The following is a 21,719-nucleotide window of genomic DNA, read 5'->3' as shown; positions in this document are numbered from 1 at the left end:
CTCTATTTCCCTCTATTCCCCCCAGACTGACCCCTCTTCTCCACCCTCCCCCTCTATTCCCCCGCTGTTTTCCACCCTAATCCCTCTATTCCCCACCCTCTGCTCCCCATCCTGCCCGTCCAATCCCCCACCCCAACCCTGTCCGCTCTATTCCCCCCGTCCCATCCATTCCCCTGCTCTGTCCTCCACCCTGTCCCCTCTATTTTGCACCTGTTCTCCTCTGTTTCCCCCCACCCTCCCCCTCTATTTTGCACCTGTTCTCCTCTGTTTCCCCCCACCCTCCCCCTCTATTTCGCACCCTTTCTCCTCTACTGCCCCAGTCTGTCTCCTCTCTTCCCGCCATTAAACTGTTACTTAGCAACAGTTCAAACTAAAAGTAACAACATGAGCGAGTTCTCGCGAGAACAGTCGGGAGGTGGTTCCCGGAGGAATCCCGGGGCCCGGGCTCAGTCTCGCGGTACTGGCGGCGCGGCTCTCGCGAGAGTCCGAGTGGCGGCGGCGGTTGAGCGGAAGAGCCGAGCCGGCTGAGGGAGAGAGCGAGAGCCGGTTGGCGGCGGGGGGAGCAGGCGGCGCTCGGAGGCCCCCGATCAGCCCGTCAATCGTTTTTAATTCATCCGCTCCGCGAGGGAAGGAAAATGTCCGAAGCGGAGGAGAGGCCGAGCGCCAACTTGAACTCGGCTGAGGGGCAGGCGGAGGAGGTGAAAGTGGCTCCGGCGGCGGAAATCCAGACCCAGGCTCCAGTCCCGCTCCAGGTGAGTGGCGGCGGCGGCGGGTGTTTACCGGAGAGGAAGGTGGGGGTGGGTGAGGGGACTATCACTTCCTGGGACCCCGGGTTTGGGCTGTCGGTCCCAGCAGCCGGGGCTCAGACCGGGGACCGGGAGGAGGCCGCTTGGCCTTGAAACCGAGCCCGTCCCCGGTAGCCGTTACCGCCTCGTGTTGGCTTCCAAAAGCAACCGTTTGGCCGCCCGCGCGGTACCAGCCCGGCCCAGAGTGCCGGCAGCGGCGCATGCTCAGTGCGGCTCCATCCTCCCCCTTTGTTTCATTTTGCCTTTTCAGACTCTCAGGATCGTCGCAGAGAATTTACAGCACAGAAATAAATGGTCTTTACCCTCCACAACAGCCTCTTCCCACTCCACCATCTCGCACACTATCAACATACCCTTCTATTCCTTTCTCTCCTTCATGTACTTATCTAGCTTCCCCTTTTAAAGACATCTCTGCTATTTGCTTCAACTACTCCATGTGGCAGCGAGTTCCACAATCTAACCATGTCACAAAGCATCTGTGGAGAGAGAAACATAGTTAATGTTTCAGGTCCATAACCTTTCGTCAGAACAAATTTAGAGATGTAACAGCTTTTAAGGATTTTATTCTGGGTCGACATCCAAGACCACTACGATTACTAATCAGCAATGAGTAGCTCATTCATTCCCCATATTTATTGTAGAGATGTTTTCAGTGCAAGTATTTCCCAGTTCTGATTTGGAATTTGACCCATTTATTCTGTTAATTTAGCAGCACTGAAATAACCAGAGCTTGCGGTCTGAAGCCGCAAATACAACTTCACCGTTCCACCTATCTGCCTTCCCTCTGTGCTGGGCAGCAGTGTTAAAGGTAAATTATTTACTGTTTTTGGGTGAGCCAATGGCCAAGCTATCTGAGCTAAAACCATTTATCAATGTTGTGTTTTACCTCTGATCGAATAAAATCATTTGGCAAGATATTGTTCAGAACACAGCACACCTGCCTCATCATCCTTCTCTAGAGGTAGTGCTGTGATGGATTATTAGGAATCTGGCAATTTGCTTTTGTCTCAATTTAGAATCCTGATTCAAAAGCAGAAGGAACACTTTTGGGGGCCTGGTTAATACTGAACAAAACTGGCAAAATGAGCATATAATTAGAAAATGAGTTTTAATGAAGATGAGGTGTTACACTTCAGTAGGAAGAATAAGGAGGCCTCATACTAGGATAAATGGGGTGGAGCAGCAAAGGGATCTGGGATACAGAAACACATCATTAAAAGTAGCAATGCAGAATAAGACCATTTAAAATAGTAAACTAAGTACTCTTCATTTCTAGATGGATAGAATTGAAAAGCAGAGAAGTTATGTTAAACTTTTACCAAGCTTGCATGCTGGAATGTAAAGCTAGCCCCCTGACTTCTCTTCGTGCAGACTGTTATCTTAAACCCTCACGGCCCTGCTTCCTCCATCTTCATCTTCAAAAACAAGAACAGGGAGCTCATAGACTTCTTTGTCACTAAGATGGTCATCCATTCGACTGCCTCTGCTGCTTCCCTCCCCCTAGCCCGCTAAGCCAAACTTCCTTTAACATTTCCCCCGTACCCTAGCCCTGAACTCGCATCTTTAGTTCTTTCTTAATCCTTTCGGAGTTCATCTTATGCATTCCCACTAAAATGCTGACCACCCAATTTTCTGCCTCCCATGCTAGCTGATGTACTTAATGGCTCCCTCTCCTTTCTGTCCCCTTTCCCTTCAATTCTGCCATTATCACCTCCTTCCTCCAAAAAAAACATCCCTGACCCTTCTGTTCTTGAAAATTGTCTCGTCTCCAACCTCCCTTTCCTCTCAAATCCTTAAATATTTTGACGCATCCCAAACCTGTGCACATGTTTCCTACAATTCCTAAAATATTGTGTGCAGAATTGGACATGATACTCCAGTTAAGACTGAACTACTGTTTTATAATGGTTCACCATAACTTCCCTGCTTTTGTACTCTGTGCCTCTATAAAGCCCAGGATGCTTTTTCAACCTGCCCTGCACAATTTGTGCACATTTACTCCCAGCGCCCTCTACTCCTGCACCCCCTTTAGAATTCAGGTTTCCTCTCCTGCCACAGCACTGAAACAGCACCTTATCAAAGTCAAACAAATGACATCCTATGCAACTGTGACAGCAGTAAATATCCTTTTGACATGTCTGCAGCCTTTGACGCGGTTGACCACACCATCCTTCTTCATTCAGCTGGTTGAGACTGCCCTCGCCTAGTTCGATTCTTTTCTTATCTGTCCACTCATAAGTAGGGAATCACCTGCAGTCGCTTCCCTTCCTACTCCTGCACCATTGCCTCTGGATCAGTCCTTGGCCCCCTTCTATTCCTGATCTACATGCTACCCTTTGGAGGCATCATCTGAAAACACAGTGTCGGGCTTCACATGTGTGCTGATGACACCCAGTTCTACCTCTGCCACTTTTCTTGACCCCTCCGTTATCTTAGATTTGTCACGCTGCTTGTACGACATCCAGCGCTGGATGAGCAGAAGTTTCCCCCAACTAAATATTGGAATGACTGAAGTCATTGTCTTTAGACCCTGCCACAAAATCTATCCGTCTCCCAGGCAATTATCTGAGCCTGAACATTTGCAACCTTTTGATCCTGAGATGAGTATCTGACCACATATCCACTCCAACACCAAAATATCCTACTTCCATTTCAGTAGCATTGCTCATCTCCACCCTGCCTCAGCTCATTTGCTGCTGAAACCTTCATCCACGTCTCAGCTATTTCACTGTACTGGTCGACCTCCTATTTTCCAGGCTCCATAAACTTAAGCTCATTCAAAACTCTGCTGTCTGTATTCTCTCACTTGCACCAAATCCCCACATCCATCGTCGCTATGCTCACTGACCTACATTGGCTTCCAGTCTGGCAACGCCTTGATTTTAATAGAATCATATAATGCTTGCAGCACAGAAGGAAGCCATTTGGCCTGTCATGTCTGTGCCAGGTCTCTGCAAGAGCAATTCAGCTAGTCCCACTCCCCTGCCTTTTCCCAATAGCCCTGAAATTCTTTTCTCTTCAAATAATTAACCAATTCCCTTTTGAATGCCACGATTGAATATGCCTCCACCGCACACTCAAGCAGTTCATTCTTGACCCTGATCATTCACTGTGTAAAATGGTTTTTCTTCATATTGCCTCAGGTTCTTTCTCAAATTGGTGTCCCCTAGTTTTCAACTTTCCGTCAATGGGAGCAGTTTCTCTTTATTTATTCTGCCCAGACCCCTCATGATTTTGAGCACCTCTATTAAATCTCTTCTCTGGTGAAGCTGGGACTGTTCTCCTTAATCTATCCTCGTAACTGAAGTCTCTCATCCCCAGAACCATTCTCGTAAATCTTTTCTGCACTCCAGTGCCTTCACGTCATTCCTAAAATCTGGTGCCCAGAGTTGGACACAATACTCCAGATAAGACTGAACTCGTATTTTATAATGGTTCGCCATAATGTCCCTGCTTTTGTACTCTATGCCTCTATAAAGCTCAGGATCCCGTATGCTTTATTGACCACTTTCTCAACCTGCCATCTACTCCTGCACCCCCTTTAGAGTTGTATCCTTAATATTGTCTCTCTTTGTTTTTCCTACGGAAATGTATCACTTCATACTTCTCTGCACTAAATTTCATCTGTTACATGTCTGCCCAACAGCCTGCCTATGTCCTCTTAAAGTCTATCGCTATCCACTTTACAATAGTTCAATTTTTTTGTGTCATCTGCAAATTTTGAAATTGTGCCCTGCACACCCGAGACTACATCATTTACATAGATGAAGAAACGCAGTGGCCCCAATACCAACCCATGGGGTTGTATATCGTCCTTCAGGCCCGAATACAAATATTCACTGCTACTCTGTTTCCTGTCGTTCAGCCAACGTCGTATCCATGCTGCCACTGTCCCATTTATTCCATGAGCTTCAACTTTGCTGACGAGACTGTTCTGTAACACATTGAGACACCTTTTAAAAATCCATGTACGCCACATCAAGCCTCTCTGTTACCACGTCAGAAAACTCAATCAAGTTAGTTAAGCACAATTTGCCCTTAACAAATCTCTGCTGGCTTTCCTTATTTATCCCATATTTGTCCAAGTGACTGTTAATTTTGTCCCAGATTATTGTTTCTTTTAAGCTTTTATACCATAGGAACAGGAATAGGCCGTTCATCCCATCGAGCCTGCCCTGCCATTCAATATGATCATGGCTCATCATCCACTTCAATACCTTTTCCCACACTATCAAATCTGCTTATGTCATTTGTATTTAGAAATCTGTCAATCTCTGCTTTAAACATACTCAGTGACTGAGCTTCCACAGCCCTCTGGGTTAGAGAATTCCAAAGCTTCACAACCCTCTGAGTAAAGAAATTTCTCCTTATCTCTGTCCTAACAAGGCATAGAGGGATGTGGAATTAATGCAGGCAGGTGGGATTAGTATAGATAGGCATTATGGTCGGCATGGACGCGGTGGGCCGAAGGGCCTGTTTCTATGCTGTATGACACTATGACTCTAAGTGGCCTCACCCTTATTTTGAAATTGTGTCCCCTGGTTCTAGACTCCCCAACTAGGGGGAAACATCTTAGCTGCATCTACCCTGTCTATCCCTTTAAAGTATTTTGTAGGTTTCAATGAGATCACCTCTCATTCTTTGAAACTCAAGAGAATACAGGCCGAGTTTCCCCAATCTCTCCATAGGACAGTCCCACCATCCTGGGAACAAGTCTTGCGAATCTTTGTTGCACTCCCTCTATGGCAGTAATATCTTTCCTAAAGTAAGGGGACCAAAACTGCGCACACTGCTCCAAGTGCAGTATAACCAAGGGTCTATACAATTGAAGCAACACCGAAGTTAAACTGACTGGCCTGTCGTTGCTGGGCTTCCTTACACTTTTATTCAAAATAGGGTGTAACATTGGCAATTTTTCAGTCCTCCGGCACCACCCCTGTATCTAAGGTGAATTGGAAGATTATGGCCAGTGCCCTAGCAGTTTCCATCCTTCCTTCCCTCAGTATCCTCAGATGCATCTGATCCGGTCCTGGTGACCTATCAACTTTAAATATACCTTCTTTCTAATACCTCCTCTTTATTGATTTTTAGCCCATCCAGTGTCTCAACTACCACCTCTTTCACTATGACTTTGCTAGCATCAATTTCTTTGGTAAAGACAGATGCAAAGTACTCATTTGGTACCTCAGCTGTGCCCTCTGTCTTCGTGCTTAAATGCGCTTTTTAGTCCCTAATCGGTCCTACTCGTTTTGCCACTGTTTTACTATTTATATGCCTATAGAAGACTTTTGCATTCTGTTTAATGTTGGCTGCCAGTATCATCTCATTCCTCTTTGCTTCCCTTATTTCTTTTTTCACCCCTTCTGAACTTTCTATATTCAGCCTGGTTCTCACTTGTATTATCAACCTGACATCTGTCATACACACCCTTTTTTCTGCTTCATCTTGCTTTCTATCTCTTTCGTCATCCAGAGAGCTCTGCTTTGTTTGTCCCACCTTTCCTCTTCGTTGCAGTGTACCTGAACTATCTCATTCTTTAAAGACAGTGCAATGTCCCATTACAGTTTTACCTGCCAATCTTTGATTCCAGTTTAATAAAAGCAAAATACTGCAATGCTGGAAATCTGAAATAAAACCAGAAAGTGCTGGAAATACACTGTCTGGCAGCATCTGTGGAGAGAGAAACAGAGTTTACGTTTCAGGTCTGTGACCTTTCATCAGCACGCCAATTCATCTAGGCCAGATCTGTGCTCCCCGACCCCCATTGAAATTGACCCTCCGCCAATTAATTATTTTTATTCTGGATTGCTCCTTGTCCTTTTCCATAGCTAATCTATACCTTATACCGTGATCATTGTCCCCTTAATGTTCTCCTACTGATACTTGATCCACTTATCCTATCATTGCCCAGAACTAGATCCAGCAGTGTTCCCTCCTCATTGGACCAGAAACATACTGATGTAGAAAATTTTCCTGAACGCACTTTAGAAACTCTTCAACATCCATGCCTTTAATACGGTTGCTATCTTAGTCTACATTAGGATCATTGAAGTCTCCCATTCTAACTACTCGATAGTCTTTGAATCTCTTTCATTTCGTCATCTTTGTTTTCAAAGCTATCCATGACCTTGCCCATTCCTATCTCTGTAATCTCCCAAAATCCTGCCAGATCAGTCTGATTCTGGTCTCCCTGATTTTTAATAGTCTTCAGTTCCTTCGGCCCTAAGCTCTGGAATGCGCTTCCTAAACCTTTCCACCCCTCTAGCTCTCCTCTCTTTAAAACCTACCTGTTTGATCACATCTATCCTCTTTCTGTGCTTCAATGTTAAATATTGTTTGATAACGCTCCTGTGAAGCGCCTTAGAGGTTTTACTATGTTAAAGGTGGCATATAAATTCAAGGTGTTGGTGATTAGGCCACATCTTTATGCACTGTGTACAATTCTGGTTTCCATATTATATAAAGGATACAGAGACACTGGAGAAGATTTTTTTTTAAAAAAGATTCACAAGAAGGAAACCACAACTGAGAGGCTGTCCTCTTTCAAGAAAGGCACAGACCAGTATGTAATCTACATAATGACAAAATAGTTTTGGACCTGGCTAGCTGTAACAGTAGCAGTTAGACAAGAGATGAGTTGAACCCTTATATCTATCGTGATTTCATATTTCTCATCAGTCGTGGCTCGATTGGCAGTGCACTCGCCTCTGAGTCAGAAGGTTGTTGTTCGTTCAAATATCATCACAGAGACTTAAGCATAGAAACCTAGGCTGAGACTCCAGTGTCGAAGGCGCCACCTTTCGGATGCGACAGGGCCTCGTCTGCCCTCTCGGTTGGATGTATAAGGTCCCAGGATACTATTTGGAAGAAGAGCAGTGAAGTTATCCCGGTGTCCTGGCCCATATTTATCCCTCAATTAACATCACTGAAAACAGAGTATCTGGTCCATTATCACTGGTGTTTCTGGGAATTTGGTGTGTGCAAATTGGCTGCCACATTGATTACACTTCAAGACTACGTCATTGGCTGTAAAGTGTTATTGTGAAAGGCACTATAGAAATGCATGTCTTTTTTTTGTTTTATCTCTATAATCTGAGATCATGAATTTAGCAAAATCAAGATTTACTCTAAGGACAAAAGCCAATGTTATTGTCTTTACACTTTTTCTTAGAGAAAATTTGTCTATTTTAAAATGAGTGAGCATATTCCCCCTGCCAAATGACATTGACCGTGTCTCTAATATGTGGTGTAATGTAGTTCTGCTTGTACTTCCATCTCAGTGTCCCTATGATTTGGTTGGTGTCTTTTGTTTTAATTATTCCTGAAATATCAGAAGGTTTAACATTCGTAATGCAGTGTCGTTCAGGTTGAATAATTCTGTACTCTGCAAATCACTGTTTCTTGTAAACCTATTGACTTTTAATCTAATATTTTCTCAACTAGATGGACAGTGGTGATACAGCGTTTATATTCAAAATGCCTAAACCGGAGGTTAAAGAAGAGGATCCTGCTTATGAAGAGAAAATGGTAAAAACAATTAACAGTTGTAGAAATTACTTTCATTTGAAAATATTGCAATAATAATTACATGCATACATGGAAAGCCTCTTGCTTGCATGCCCCTTAATTTGGATCAAGTAATTGCCACATTAGAATTTTTCAGGTTACCTTTAATTATCTAATCTTCAGGGACCAACTGTGTACCTGAAACTGTGCATCCCACCACCAAAAAAAAAGTACGGATGTGCTCCAGGACCTGTGACCTTTTTTGTTTTAAAACTTTCAGCTCTACTGCTCCATCTTTTAGAGCAGGAGTCCCCTTAAACAGGGTGATATCTTGCGATATTCAACCTAAATTCCCTTCGAAGGAATTTTAATGTTCTGACTTCTCTGGGAGGTTAGTCCATTTGTAAGATTGTAACCTGATACTAGGTTTAAAAGTGGCATAGATGCTCAATGTTGAGCACACACGAGGAGTGTAGCTTATTTAGAGCTGGCATTGACAGTTGTAGTCTCAGTGCAGTGATGTGCATCATTCAGTGTGAGATAACTCGAATGTCTCCAGATTCCTGAAGCACCAAGTTGTTGCTAAATCAGTAGTGGTAACTGTCTAAGAAGTGTATGATAATGTTGTAACCATAATTGACATTTTACAATCTTTGACTTTTTCTCTGTTCATTGGTGGTTGTGATGTGATGACATGAAATGTCTTTCCCAGTCTCTTGGAACCTAGGACAGCGGTGTGCATTTTGTTACTTTCAGTATGCCTAGTTGTAAGAATTTAGTGAGTTAGTATAAACATGACTGCAAACATGAAATTTAAACTTGCATGTTTGGAATTAATATTTTAATTATATTAAGATAATTTGGGCTCATCAAGGAAAACCTAATGATGCATTAAAAATGTTAACCAGTTTTCCCCCTTTCTTGGTGTTGTGATGTTTGGAGCTAAGCAGAGTTCTTGTGCCAAATTTATGTTGTAGCAGTGAGATGAGAGTGACTGCCCTTGGCATTAAGGCAGCATTTGACAGAGTGTGGCATCAAGGAGCACTGTCAAAACTGAAGTCAATGGGAATCAGGGAGAAAACTCTCTACTGGTTGGAGTCATACCTAACACAAAGGAATATGATTGTGGTTGTTGGAGGCCAGTCGTCTCAGCCCCAGGACATTGCTGCAGGAGCTCCTCAGGGTAGTGTCCATCTTCAGTTGCTTGATCAATGACCTTCCCTCCATCATAAGGTCAGAAGCGGGTATGTTCGCTGATGATTGCACAGCGTTAGGTACCGTTCGCAACTCCTCAGCTACTGAAGCAGTCTGTGCCTACATACAGCAAGACCTGGACAATGTTCGGGCTTGGGCTGATGTGTGGCATGAATGTTACTGTCACTTAAGTGCCAGGCAATGGCCATCTTCAACAAGAGAGAATCCAACAATTTCTCCATGATATTCAATGGCATTACCTTTGCTGAATCCTCCACCGTCAACATCCTGGGGGATTACCATTGACCAGAAACATACTGAACATTTAATTACTGTGGCTACAAGAGGAGGTCAGAGGCTGGAAATTCTGCAGTGAATAACTCTCCTCCTGACTCATCAGAGCCTGTGCACCATCTACAAGGCACAAGTTAGGAGTGTGATGGAATACTGTTCACTTGCCTGGATGAGTGCAGCTCTAGTAACACTCAAAGTTCAACGCCGTCCAGGACAAAATGGCCTTTTTGAAAGACACCCCATTCGCCACCAGCTCACAGTGGCAGCAGTATGTACAAAATGTACTACAGCATTTCACCATGGCTCCTTTGACAGTACCTTCCAAACTTGAAACCTCTAACACCTAGATGAAATAGGGCAGCAGTCGCATGGGAACACCACAACCTGCAGTTCCTATCCAAATCACATACCTTTCTGATCTGGAGCTGTATCACTGTTTCTTCCTTGTCACTGGGTCAAAATCTTGGCGTTCTTTCCCTAACAGCACTGTGAGTGTACCTACACTGCATGGACTGCAGCTGTTCAAGAAGGTGGCTCACCACCACCTCATGGTTATTGAGGGATGGACAATAAATGCTGTCCATTCCCGTGCTACTCACATGCAATGAACAAACTTTTTTTAAAAAAAGGTCTGATCCTCCATTTTTGTGTGACTGAATCCTCTGAGCAAATGGAGCAATTTTAACATAATGGCAGTGCCAACAAACCTTTGGAAGTGGTATAGAATAAAAGTTATTGCCTAAGCAACTATTTTCACACCACAGGAGGATAAATGGCTGCTGTTACCTTAAAACATTAACCACTAAGGACCTCCTTTTTCCTGTAGTAACTTCTAGTTTCATTTTGCAGCACATTACACTTAAAGTATAGACTGCATACTCAATTTTTCAAAGTGAGTTAATCATGAAGACTGCTAACTTCGAGTTTGGCTTATTTAAACTGCTCTACCAGATTGCATGAGTTTATGACCAGAACTTTATATTGAGCTGGCAGCTCTTCCCACTGGCCAACAGGTCAGGGGCGAAGCCGCCTTCACCGGGCCTGGGGAGCCACGCCAGGGTTTTTACGCTTCCCAGGCCCTTGATTGGCGTTGGGCAGGACTTCCACCTCTTTCAGGCAAGAAGTCCCGACTAATGGAGCTGCTGGCCAATTAGCAGATCTGCAACTCAGTCCCAGTGCCACTGGCAGCAAGAAGAAGGATGGCCCCTAGACGAAGGTAAGTTTTTGGGGCCTCGCCGGGGACAATTACCTGGGTTGGGGTGGGTGGCGGCGGTGGGCAGTTGGAGCTTTGAGGGCGACTCTCCTGGGGCACAGGGTGCCCGATCAGGAGTCCAGGAGTGTCCCCCACCCCCCGCCAAGAAGGCCACCACGTTTTACCTGGCGGTGTTCTTGGTGCCTTTGCCATCCGGCTGTTGTGGATAAATAGCGGCGGGCGAAGGCCCTTGAGTGCTAGTTAATTGGCCACAAGGGCCTTGATTGGCCTTGGCGGGCGGGCCATTTCTCGCCGCCGCTGCCCCACATGAAATTGCAGCGGGGGAGGAAGGCGTCAGGAATGACCCTCTCCGCCTCCGTCCTGCTTGTTGGGGGGCGGTAAAATGTCAGGCCTGTATACAGGGTCGAAAAAAATGTCTTTCATGGGTAAGTTGTGTTGTCCCCAGGAGTTCAGTAAAGCACACTGGACATTTTTTTTGTATTATGTCCACTTGATATTGCCTTTTCTTTTTTCAAAAAAAAAAACAATTTATGCATTTTTGTCTTTCCAAATATGGGTTGTGTTTAAAGAGAGAATTTTTAAATTGAAGTATTGAGATGGGTGATGCTGTAGTGCTATTAAAATCATTCCCAACACTGCCCCCCCACCCACCGGCGCCATGGAAAAGTTGCCTGGTGGTTCAACTTTAGAAAATAATAGCAGGTGAATGCAAATCATGTTTTTTAACAAAAAGATGACCTTTCCAAAGACATGAGCTATTAGTTTTTATTTAAAAACAAATCTGCAGATCCCAGCAAGAAAAAACATTCCCTTTGACTATAGATTAATTGAGAAATGCTTGTGCACTTTGATCCCAATTTGATTCACTTGGCCACACTTTCTTATTTAACACGTATTTTGTTTTCTTCTTTTTGGTTGGCAGAAAGCAGACAGGTCAAATAGATTTGATTATCTGCTGCAGCAGACCGAGCTTTTTGCCCACTTTATCCAACCTGCTGCACAGAAGACTCCAACTTCACCTTTAAAGATGAAACCTGGACGTCCTCGCATAAAGAAAGATGAGAAACAGACGCTTCTGTCGGTTGGAGAGTAAGATATATTACAGGCAATGTGTTTTTGGATTCATAATGCAGATTCCGTGCACTTTCAACTTGGAAAGCGTTCTTCATATTTGAAAGGCAAAAAAGAGTTAATATTTGATCAAAATAGAATGGTGGAAGTAAAGCTTTCATTTCTTCTTGAGGTTTTGGGGCTTCAGCTTTTCACCATGTATATCACTGACTTGGATACATATAACACTCTTTTCCTATATCCAAGTTTGCAGATGATGACTTAGGTACCATAAGTTGTGGGAATTATAGCATGAAGTTGCGAAGGGATCTAGACCAATGAGTGGGTAAAACTGGCAGATGGAGTTCAGTGTGGGGAAGTGTGAAGCTGAGTGTTTTCTATATGAGGGGCTAGGAGTTGTGGAGGAGCAAAAGGGATTTGGGTGTCCACATACACAAATCACTAAATATTACTGCACAGTTACAAAATGTAATCAAGGAGGCTAAAAGAAAGATGACCTTTATCTCAAGGGGGTTGGAATGCACAAGTGAGGAAGTTTGACAGAGCTTTGGTCAAACACCACCTGGAGTACTGCCTTCGGTTTTGGGCACCAAGCCTTCGGAAAGATATATTGGCCTTTGGAGGGGGTACAGTAAAGATATATCAAAAGTGTTAAGTTCTGAGGACAAGTTCCATAAATGTGGTTTTCATTGCTCTGAGTTTAGAGGATGGCATAATTGAGGTGTTTAAAATGATTAAGGGATTTAATTTTTTTTTTATACAGGTACAGTTTCCTCTGAGGGACTCCAGAGCATGGGGGCATTATAAAATTAGAGTTAGGCCATTTAGGAGTGTAATCAGAGAACACTTCACACAATGGGTAGTGGAAATGTGGATCTCTGCCCCAGATGCCTGTGGATGCTGGGTAAATTGAAATATTTTGAATTGAGATCAATAGATTTTTGTTGGATACGATATGAAGCAACAGTAGGTAAATGGAGTTGAGGTACAGATTTGCCATGATCTAATTGAATGTTTTAAACAGGTGCAAGAGACGACATGGCCTACTCCCTTTGCATTTTAAAGTTGAAATGACATGCTCACCCAATGTTCAATATCTTGCATTTTTTATAATAGACATGGAATTTCTCTCAACTTTGTATTAAAAACACTGGAGTTCTTAAATTTGTCACAAGTGTGATTGAAGAACATGTGACTGATCTATTGGTACAAAAAGTTTATACATGTTGTAAATATCTGTATGATCTTTTTAAAATTAGCAATACGAATACACCCTGTAGTCTACCATGGTCTTGGAAGTATTTGAATAGCAGTAGATTTAAAAAAATTAGATTTGGATCAGCTTTAAATTAAAATAATGGCCACCTGCATTAATTGCAAGTTTTTGAGTTTTGGTTCAGTAATGCACTATACATGTGCTAAACCTGACCACAAAGTTGACACACAATCTCCTGGAGAATTTGTAACATGCTGTTAAGTATTGAAATTGGCTGTAGTAGCATCTCACTTAAAACGGGTTGGGAAATAACAGTAACTCCTTGCACAAAACGATTCACTTTTAATTCTTAGTTATCGGCATCGCCGTACAGAACAGGAAGAGGATGAAGAGCTACTATCAGAAAACAGCAAGACAACCAATGTCTGCACAAGGTTTGAAGAATCCCCATCATGTATGTAAAGCCATTTTATTCATTATTTCATACATGAGTTAATGTAGCTCAGAGTTTTCACTATCTTTTCCCAATTGCTTTTATGTTTTTTAGTCTCCATTCATCAATTTGCAGTATTCAATTTTGTCAACATAGTCTAAAGTAGACTCTTGGGACATTTGAGACTGCTGTAATTTCAATCTTCAAACCAAAGCCACTTCCTGTCATTCTTTCAGCTTGATTGGCTGCATTCATTAATCTGTCAAAAAAGACCCCTTATGGTATCCTGCCTATGGTGATGGAGTCCATGGACTCACTCCAACCTAACTTGTAATTTGACATTTTAAAATTTTCTGATTTGTTACTGGATGCTCTTGTCAATAATTGAGTACTTTGAGGTCAAGTTTAGCTTGGATAAAATGCAGGGTAAAGCTCAAAGATCACCTTCATACCAGTATGAAATGTCTGCTTCATAATCATCCCTTCACCCGACCTTTGGCACATTTTGTTCAGCTATGCGCACTCAACCAGTGCTCACAAGGAACTAAATTGAAACTGCTCCAATTTATTTTTCATGGGTCCCTAGCAGCCAGTAGAAGGATGAAGTCTTTGAGTCTGGGCCACATTTAAAATGAACCAGTACTTTCATGAGGAATAATTGAATTATTATACAGATTGTGTATACGTAACTTACTCTCCTTTTGATGCTGAGCATTACATATGATCAGTTCTTCATTTTATGAAAAGGTGAGCTGAATAATCTGTTCTTCCCAGAAGGCATTTCTCCAGCCGTAACATATTAAAAACCCCTGTAGTAACTATGTAGTGATTGCTTACAAAGCAACAAAGGCCAAATAAACTGGTTTTCCTGCCACCTCCCCCATCCCTTCCCCGACCCCTGCCCTTGCTCCCAATTGTACACACAACGTGCCTTAATGAGGTTTACATACTCTGTTTAACTGTTTATGTCTCTCTATATTATTTGGCCTTGTTTTAATGGTTAAGTTAGCTACTATAGAGTGGTGGTAGTCTCAGTGAAATACACCATCTTTGTTTTGGAGTCTGCATCTGAATGCTGACATTCTTTATGCAAATGTTGAGATCCTGAAACCAACTTGATTGAGCTGCTTGCTTTTTGTTGTCTCAAGCTGTCATGATGCTTTCAGTTAAATGGTTCCTGATATGTAATACTTTTTCTTTGTGGTCATGGCAATGATTTCATATCCACTTAAGATGTTTTTTTTGTGCATACTGTTGCAATGGCTGCAGGCTCTAAATGTTTGGCATCTCTTCCACAGATGTAAAAGGAGGAAAACTCAGAGACTACCAGATACGTGGACTGAATTGGCTGATTTCTTTATATGAGAATGGCATTAATGGTATCCTGGCAGATGAAATGGTATGAATCTACATTGATTGTGAGTGTAACAATCATTGATTGTTGCTATTCAAGATTAAGGGGTGATCTGATTGAGGTGTTTCAGGTAATTAAAGGTAGATAGGGAGAAACGATCTTCTCTGGGTTGTTTAAAGGTGCGTCATACAAAGAGCAATGGAAATCTGGTACCTCCTCCTCCCTGCCCCAACCCACCTTTTTATTTAAAAAAAAAACCTGAGGCATGGTCGGTTTGAACATTTCCAAACTGAGGCTGAGGTTTTTATTCGATATGGGTATTAAGGGATCTGGAACCAAGGTGGGTAAATGGCATTAAGATGTAGATAAGCCATGATCTGCAATTAAATGGCAGAATGGGCTCGATGGGCTGAATGGTTTATATTATTCAGAAATGATTCAGGGTAACCCTGAACAAAGAACAGTGATGGGTTGTAAGAGGCTTAATTGTTGTACTTCATTTTTAACAGGGTCTTGGGAAGACTTTGCAAACTATTGCTCTTCTTGGGTACATGAAACATTACAGAAACATTCCTGGACCTCACATGGTTCTAGTCCCTAAATCTACACTGCACAACTGGATGCTTGAGTTCAAGAGATGGATACCGACTCTTCGAGCTATTTGCCTAATAGGCGACAAGGATCAAAGGGTAAGAACTGTGTTTTATGTTCCTGAAAATACTGTTGGACAACACAGCTGGTGCTTGGAGCTTAATTGGTAAATGCACTGCATGTTGTGGAAGTAAGCCATGCAGAGCTGGTTGGATCATCTGTCATGTGTTGGTTGATTTGAATGGGGAAAATACAACTACCCTTGGTGCCCCAGCATAGGGAAGAGAAAAATCAGCCAGAATTCTTAGTCCTGGTTGTTACCTTGACATCCTGTCACACTTGCCAAATAGAAATTGAATGGTCCGCAAGCACTAGCAGTCAAGGGTTGCTTGTGAAAAGAACAGCTGTTTGTGCAAACTACTAAAGGGCATCCAGCATCTGCCAGATAGTATCTAGAGAGTCAGGACCTCCAGGAGGGGGCAAGGTGTTGCTGTAATTTTTTGTTGAACACATCTATAAACTATATGAGCAAATTTCAAATCACTGAATAAATAATTAAAACTAATTAGCACTTTAGCTACATGTAACCAAAAACTTTGTAATAGAAGTACAATAACCGAAGGATTAATTAAAAACTTGGGGCATAATTTTCATACAATCTTTTTTCCTAATTTAAAAAAAAACAAATTGAAATTTTATGTTTGGGGATCGGTTTTGGCATCGTTCAGTCTTTAATGTTGGTGCCACCTTTTGCTTTCTTGCACTGTATTATATTTACTTATGTTCACCCTCTCTCTAAAAACATATTTGCAATATGCACAAGGAAAATGAATCTGTTAGTGCCAGCTATCGAGGTCCCTCAAGACTGGCTATGTTCAATTTTTCTTTCTTTGCTCTGCATAATTCAAGTTACAGATTTGCCATGCACATAATCTTGTACCCAAATTTGCAAATATATCCAAAAATATTGTTTTGTAATATATTGGTCACTCTACTAAAGGAAGGCTATACTAATTTTTCAACAACTCAATATCTTAATTGTTTGTATTAGATTAAATTTGGCTAGTTAATACCTGATCATAAATTCTGTCTCTACTTTATCTCAGTTGCACACTAAAAAGATAAATATCTAGTGTTAAAAGAAGTGATTGAAGTTTAAGTTTTCTTATCAGGCTGCCTTCATCAGAGATGTCCTGCTTCCTGGAGAGTGGGATGTCTGTGTGACATCGTACGAAATGCTGATCAGGGAGAAATCTGTTTTCAAAAAGTTTAATTGGAGGTATCTGGTTATCGATGAAGCCCACAGGATCAAAAATGAAAAATCTAAGGTAAATTTATTTTCCCTCCAATCTCTGCTCTCTCTTCCCATTCATTAATGCAAGTGTTATTGGTTACAGTTGAAGTAAATGCAGGACTATCTGGCTTACTGAAAAGTGAATTGGGGGGTAGTGCAGCCTTGCTTTGTGGCAGAGCTAAACTTGGTGTTGCATTCTCAGTGGTATTGGTACCTTTTCGAGACATGTGAAGTTATTTTTAAACAAGGTGCTGTTATTTCTGGGACTGGGGAAAATAGGGTCCAAAGGTTCACCATACGCCATTACCCCTAGAGAGGGGAATGAGAAGACTGGATGAAACGGAATGATGAAGAGCAGCAAGGAAAAATGGGGTGGAGACAAAAGTGACTGCCATAGGGAGAATGAGCAAATGAAGGACAGAAAGATGTAAAAAAAAAAATCCAGGATTAGAGATTTTAAAATGGAGGATGATTTTTCACTAGTAACATGTAATTATGGTTGATATAGTGATGGTTATTTGCTGCTTCTATCTTTCTGTTCCTTTACCCTTCGATCAGAGTTTTATTAATCAAACTGAAAGGGCAGTTTAGGCTGAAATAATCCAATGCAGATTAATGGTTTGTGAATATCCATATTGGTGATGTGAAGAGCAATGAGCTATAAATCCAGAGGTTCAAAGATTTCTGGGAGCATTATTCCACAATCAATTTTTGTTATATCCTGAGACATGATAGTTGATCCCTGAACTTTAAAACTAGTTAGGGAGGGAATCCTTGGATTTAAAATCAAAGATCAGTTCTGCTTATTCATACCTTAATGTACTAGCTATGCACTGGAGGGGGTGCAGAGGAGATTCGCCAGGATGTTGCCTGGGCTAAAGGCCTGCTACCCGACCTGAACCTGATGGGACCTGACGACACGTGTAGGGTCGCTGTTCCGGGTCCGGCTTTTGGGCTCAGCTAGGTCTGGGGTCACAAAATTTGAAAAGCCTGCCTGGCTGATCTGGGAGTCCGGAACATCAAGGAGGGAAACGTGCATCCGGACTCCACAGACTGAGTCTGCGCAGTGAACATCTCTATGATGTCATCGCGCTCATGCTGCAGCTTCCTTCCATTTCATCCATCCAAAAGTGATAAGTACAGTGAGTGCACTATGGGTGGGTTGGGCATGGGAAAGAATGGAAGGACTCTGGCTGGGTCGGCTCGGGTCCGACGTGCTTCTGTCTGGTTCAGGTCGGGTGTTTTGTTCCAGACCCGAACAGGCCTTTAGCCTGGGCTGGAGCATTTCAGCTAAGAAGAGAGACTGGATAGGCTAGGGTTGTTTTCCTTAGAGCAGAGAAGGCTGAGGGGAGACCTGATTGAGGTATACAAAATTATGAGGGGCATAGAGAGGGTGGATAGGAAGAAACTTTTTCCCTTAGCGGAGGTGTCAATAACCAGGGGGCATAGACTTAAGATAAGGGGCAGGAGGTCTAGAGGGGATTTGAGGAAAAATAATTTCACCCAGAGGGTGGTTGGAATCTGGGACGCACTGCCTGAAGGGTTGGTAGAGGCAGGAAAGCTCAACATTTAAGAAGTATTTAGATGAGCATTTGAAACGCCATAGCATGCAAGGCTACGGGTGTTGGAAAATGGGATTAGAATAGATGGGTGCTTGATGGCCTGCATGGACACGATGGGCCGAAGGGCCTGTTTCTGTTCTGTATAACTGACTATATAAAAACTTTTTAACCACCTTCCACTCCCGTACTATTGCTACAATTTGAAAAAACAAAATGTAATTCAGTTGAAGATCGATCTAGGACATGTGCATATTTTCATCTTTCTAGTTATGGATAATCATTTGCAGTACTGGTGTACTATTACTGGACTTGCTTTTTGTTCAGTTTTTCCTTCCTAATACAAAGCATTTGGCCTTTAGTGTCTCGGAACATGAATGCATGAGAGAAATCACAGGCATGAACACACATCCAAATAGTTCAATGATCTTTTAAATTCAGTCTGAATCAACAATTGTACTACCTATAGTGTGATTTGAATTTATAACCAGTTTGTACAGTAATGTTTTTAATATGCTACAATTGTAGCTGTCTGAAATAGTGAGAGAATTCAAGACAACAAATCGACTACTGCTTACGGGTACACCGCTTCAGAACAACCTGCATGAACTCTGGGCCCTACTCAACTTCCTGCTCCCAGATGTCTTCAATTCATCTGCTGTAAGTACAATAAAAGCCAGTTAATGGTGTGCATCATTAGTCTAAGGTTTATAAAAGGTTCAAGTGAAGTTTGAAATTGGGATGTTTCCATTAAAACTTAATCAAACACTGTAATTGAACCTTTCCCTTTTTGGAAGGGATGAGAGAATGTTAAGAGTTTTTTCTTCACTTTCAAAACATAGTGTAAGGTGAAGCTTTCCAACTTGATAGAGGGGTGTGTGGGATATGACATTTCCTCAGCACTGGGAGCAGTCCAATGGCTAGTTGATCCCAGTCTTGTGTATTCCTTTGTTCACCTGCCCAAATTTCCTAAGGATCATATTCACCATCTATATGCAAGTGCAGAAATGTGCTTAGAAACAAAGTCCAGTTGGTAGTATCTGGTCCTCACCCTTCTATGCTTATGTCCATTTTTGATCATTAGTATTACATCTGCCTTAAACTACAAAGCACATTGTCTCTGCCGGATGCTTCCTTGACTGATCATTTGAGCAACTCTGCCATCTTGTGTAACAAATAAAAATTGCAATAAAAATATGTTGGTAATATCCATCCTGTTTTTTAAAAAAAAAAACTACTTAAATCTATCTTAATCCACTAATTAGCTATCTTTATAAATATTTTAGTATTTTAACATATTTTGGATAAAGTAACACAAGTTACAGTTAGAATTTACTCCATGCTGAAGTGACTTCTTGCGTGAATCTTGCAGTAGCTGTTCAAAGGATATTTTATCCATCCTTTCTTTCCTCATCACAGCTCCAGAAGGAGCTGAGGAATAAGAATGGGAATCTAGCCTCTTTATTTCCCATCCTTTTGACCCTAGCTAAACCTACTAACTAGGCATATTCCACAGTTGAGGAATGGGACCTTTCTTGTGCCTGTCTCCAGTGCTCAATGGAAAAATTCATTGTCCTGTGGGGAGCCTAATGTTACCACAACAACTTTTAGTTTAGTTTTTTAGTTTAGAGATACAGCACTGAAACAAGCCCACCGAGTCTGTGCCGACCATTAACCACCCATTTATACTCTCTCTTTGGCCTCCTTATCTCGAGAGACAATGGATAAGCGCCTGGAGGTGGTCAGTGGTTTGTGAAGCAGCGCCTGAAGTGGCTATAAAGGCCAATTCTAGAGTGACAGGCTCTTCCACAGGTGCTGCAGAGAAATTTGTTTGTCTGGGCTGTTACACAGTTGGGTCTCCCCTTGCGCCTCTCTTTTTTTCCTGCCAACTAAGTCTCTTCGACTCGCCACACTTTAGCCCCGCCTTTACAGCTGCCCGCCAGCTCTGGCGGACGCTGGCAACTGACTCCCACGACTTGTGATCAATGTCACAGGATTTCATGTCGCGTTTGCAGACGTCTTTAAAGCGGAGACATGGACGGCCGGTGGGTCTGATACAAGTGGCGAGCTCGCGGTACAATGTGTCTTTGGGGATCCTGCCATCTTCCATGCGGCTCAGATGACCGAGCCATCTCAAGCGCCGCTGACTCAGTAGTGTGTATAAGCTGGGGATGTTGGCTGCTTCGAGGACTTCTGTGTTGGAGATACGGTCCTGCCACCTGATGCCAAGTATTCTCCGGAGGCAGCGAAGATGGAATGAATTGAGACGTCGCTCTTGGCTGACATACGTTGTCCAGGCCTCGCTGCCGTAGAGCAAGGTACTGAGGACACAGGCCTGATGCACTCGGACTTTTGTGTTCCGTGTCAGTGCGCCATTTTCCCGCACTCTCTTGGCCAGTCCGGACATAGCAGTGGAAGCCTTTCCCATGCGCTTGTTGATTTCTGCATCTAGAGACAGGTTACTGGTGATAGTTGAGCCTAGGTAGGTGAACTGTTGAACCACTTCCAGAGCGTGGTCGCCAATATTGATGGATGGAGCATTTCTGACGTCCTGCCCCATGATGTTTGTTTTCTTGAGGCTGATGGTTAGGCCAAATTCATTGCAGGCAGCTGCAAACCTGTCGATTTTATACTAATTTATATACCCATTTATACTAATCCTACACTAATTCCATATTCCTACCACACCTGTCCCTATATTTCCCTACCACCTAACTAAACTAGGGGCAATTTATAATGGCCAATTAACCTATCAACCTGCAAGTCTTTGGCTTGTGGGAGGAAACCGGAGCACCCGGAGGAAACCCACACAGACACAGGGAGAACTTGCAAACTCCACACAGGCAGTGCCCAGAATTGAACCCGAGTCGCTGGAGCTGTGAGGCTGCGGTGCTAACCACTGCGCCACTGTGCCGCCCTTTGATTTATATTTCATTTATTTGGCACCTTTATCATAGTAAAACCACTTCACAGGGAGCCACATAAGGGGATATTGGGATGGTTGGCAAAAAGCTTGCTCAATGAGTATCTTCTGCGTTTCTATTGGGGCGAAAGCGGGAGCAGATTACTGAGTTGGATGATCAGCCATGGTCATAATGGCGGAGCAGGCTCGAAGGGCCGAATGGCCTACTCCTCCTATTTTCTATGTCTAAAGGAGAGAGTGGTTTAGGAAGGGAATTCCAGAGCTT

At 42.8% G+C, this 21,719-nt stretch overlaps 1 protein-coding gene across 1 annotated transcript in view; it reads left to right on the top strand.

Moving 5' to 3' along the window:
- Nucleotides 1-469: 469 nt before the first annotated feature.
- Nucleotides 470-21,719, top strand: part of LOC137376415 (SWI/SNF-related matrix-associated actin-dependent regulator of chromatin subfamily A member 5) — a 46,197-nt gene continuing 24,947 nt past the window's right edge. The window contains exons 1-8 of the mRNA XM_068044936.1: nucleotides 470-752; nucleotides 8,250-8,333; nucleotides 11,936-12,102; nucleotides 13,654-13,754; nucleotides 15,032-15,132; nucleotides 15,597-15,776; nucleotides 16,851-17,006; nucleotides 19,060-19,191. Of these exons, the coding sequence (XP_067901037.1) occupies nucleotides 636-752; nucleotides 8,250-8,333; nucleotides 11,936-12,102; nucleotides 13,654-13,754; nucleotides 15,032-15,132; nucleotides 15,597-15,776; nucleotides 16,851-17,006; nucleotides 19,060-19,191 (1,038 nt within the window). The 5' untranslated portion in view covers nucleotides 470-635. The remainder of the gene's footprint in view (nucleotides 753-8,249; nucleotides 8,334-11,935; nucleotides 12,103-13,653; nucleotides 13,755-15,031; nucleotides 15,133-15,596; nucleotides 15,777-16,850; nucleotides 17,007-19,059; nucleotides 19,192-21,719) is intronic.

The sequence above is a fragment of the Heterodontus francisci genome, chromosome 1, assembly GCF_036365525.1.
Source record: "Heterodontus francisci isolate sHetFra1 chromosome 1, sHetFra1.hap1, whole genome shotgun sequence".
In the NCBI taxonomy this organism is placed as follows: domain Eukaryota; kingdom Metazoa; phylum Chordata; class Chondrichthyes; order Heterodontiformes; family Heterodontidae; genus Heterodontus; species Heterodontus francisci.
The sequence above is the reverse complement of the archived record's forward strand: the minus strand, read 5'-3'. Positions and strand labels throughout refer to the sequence as shown.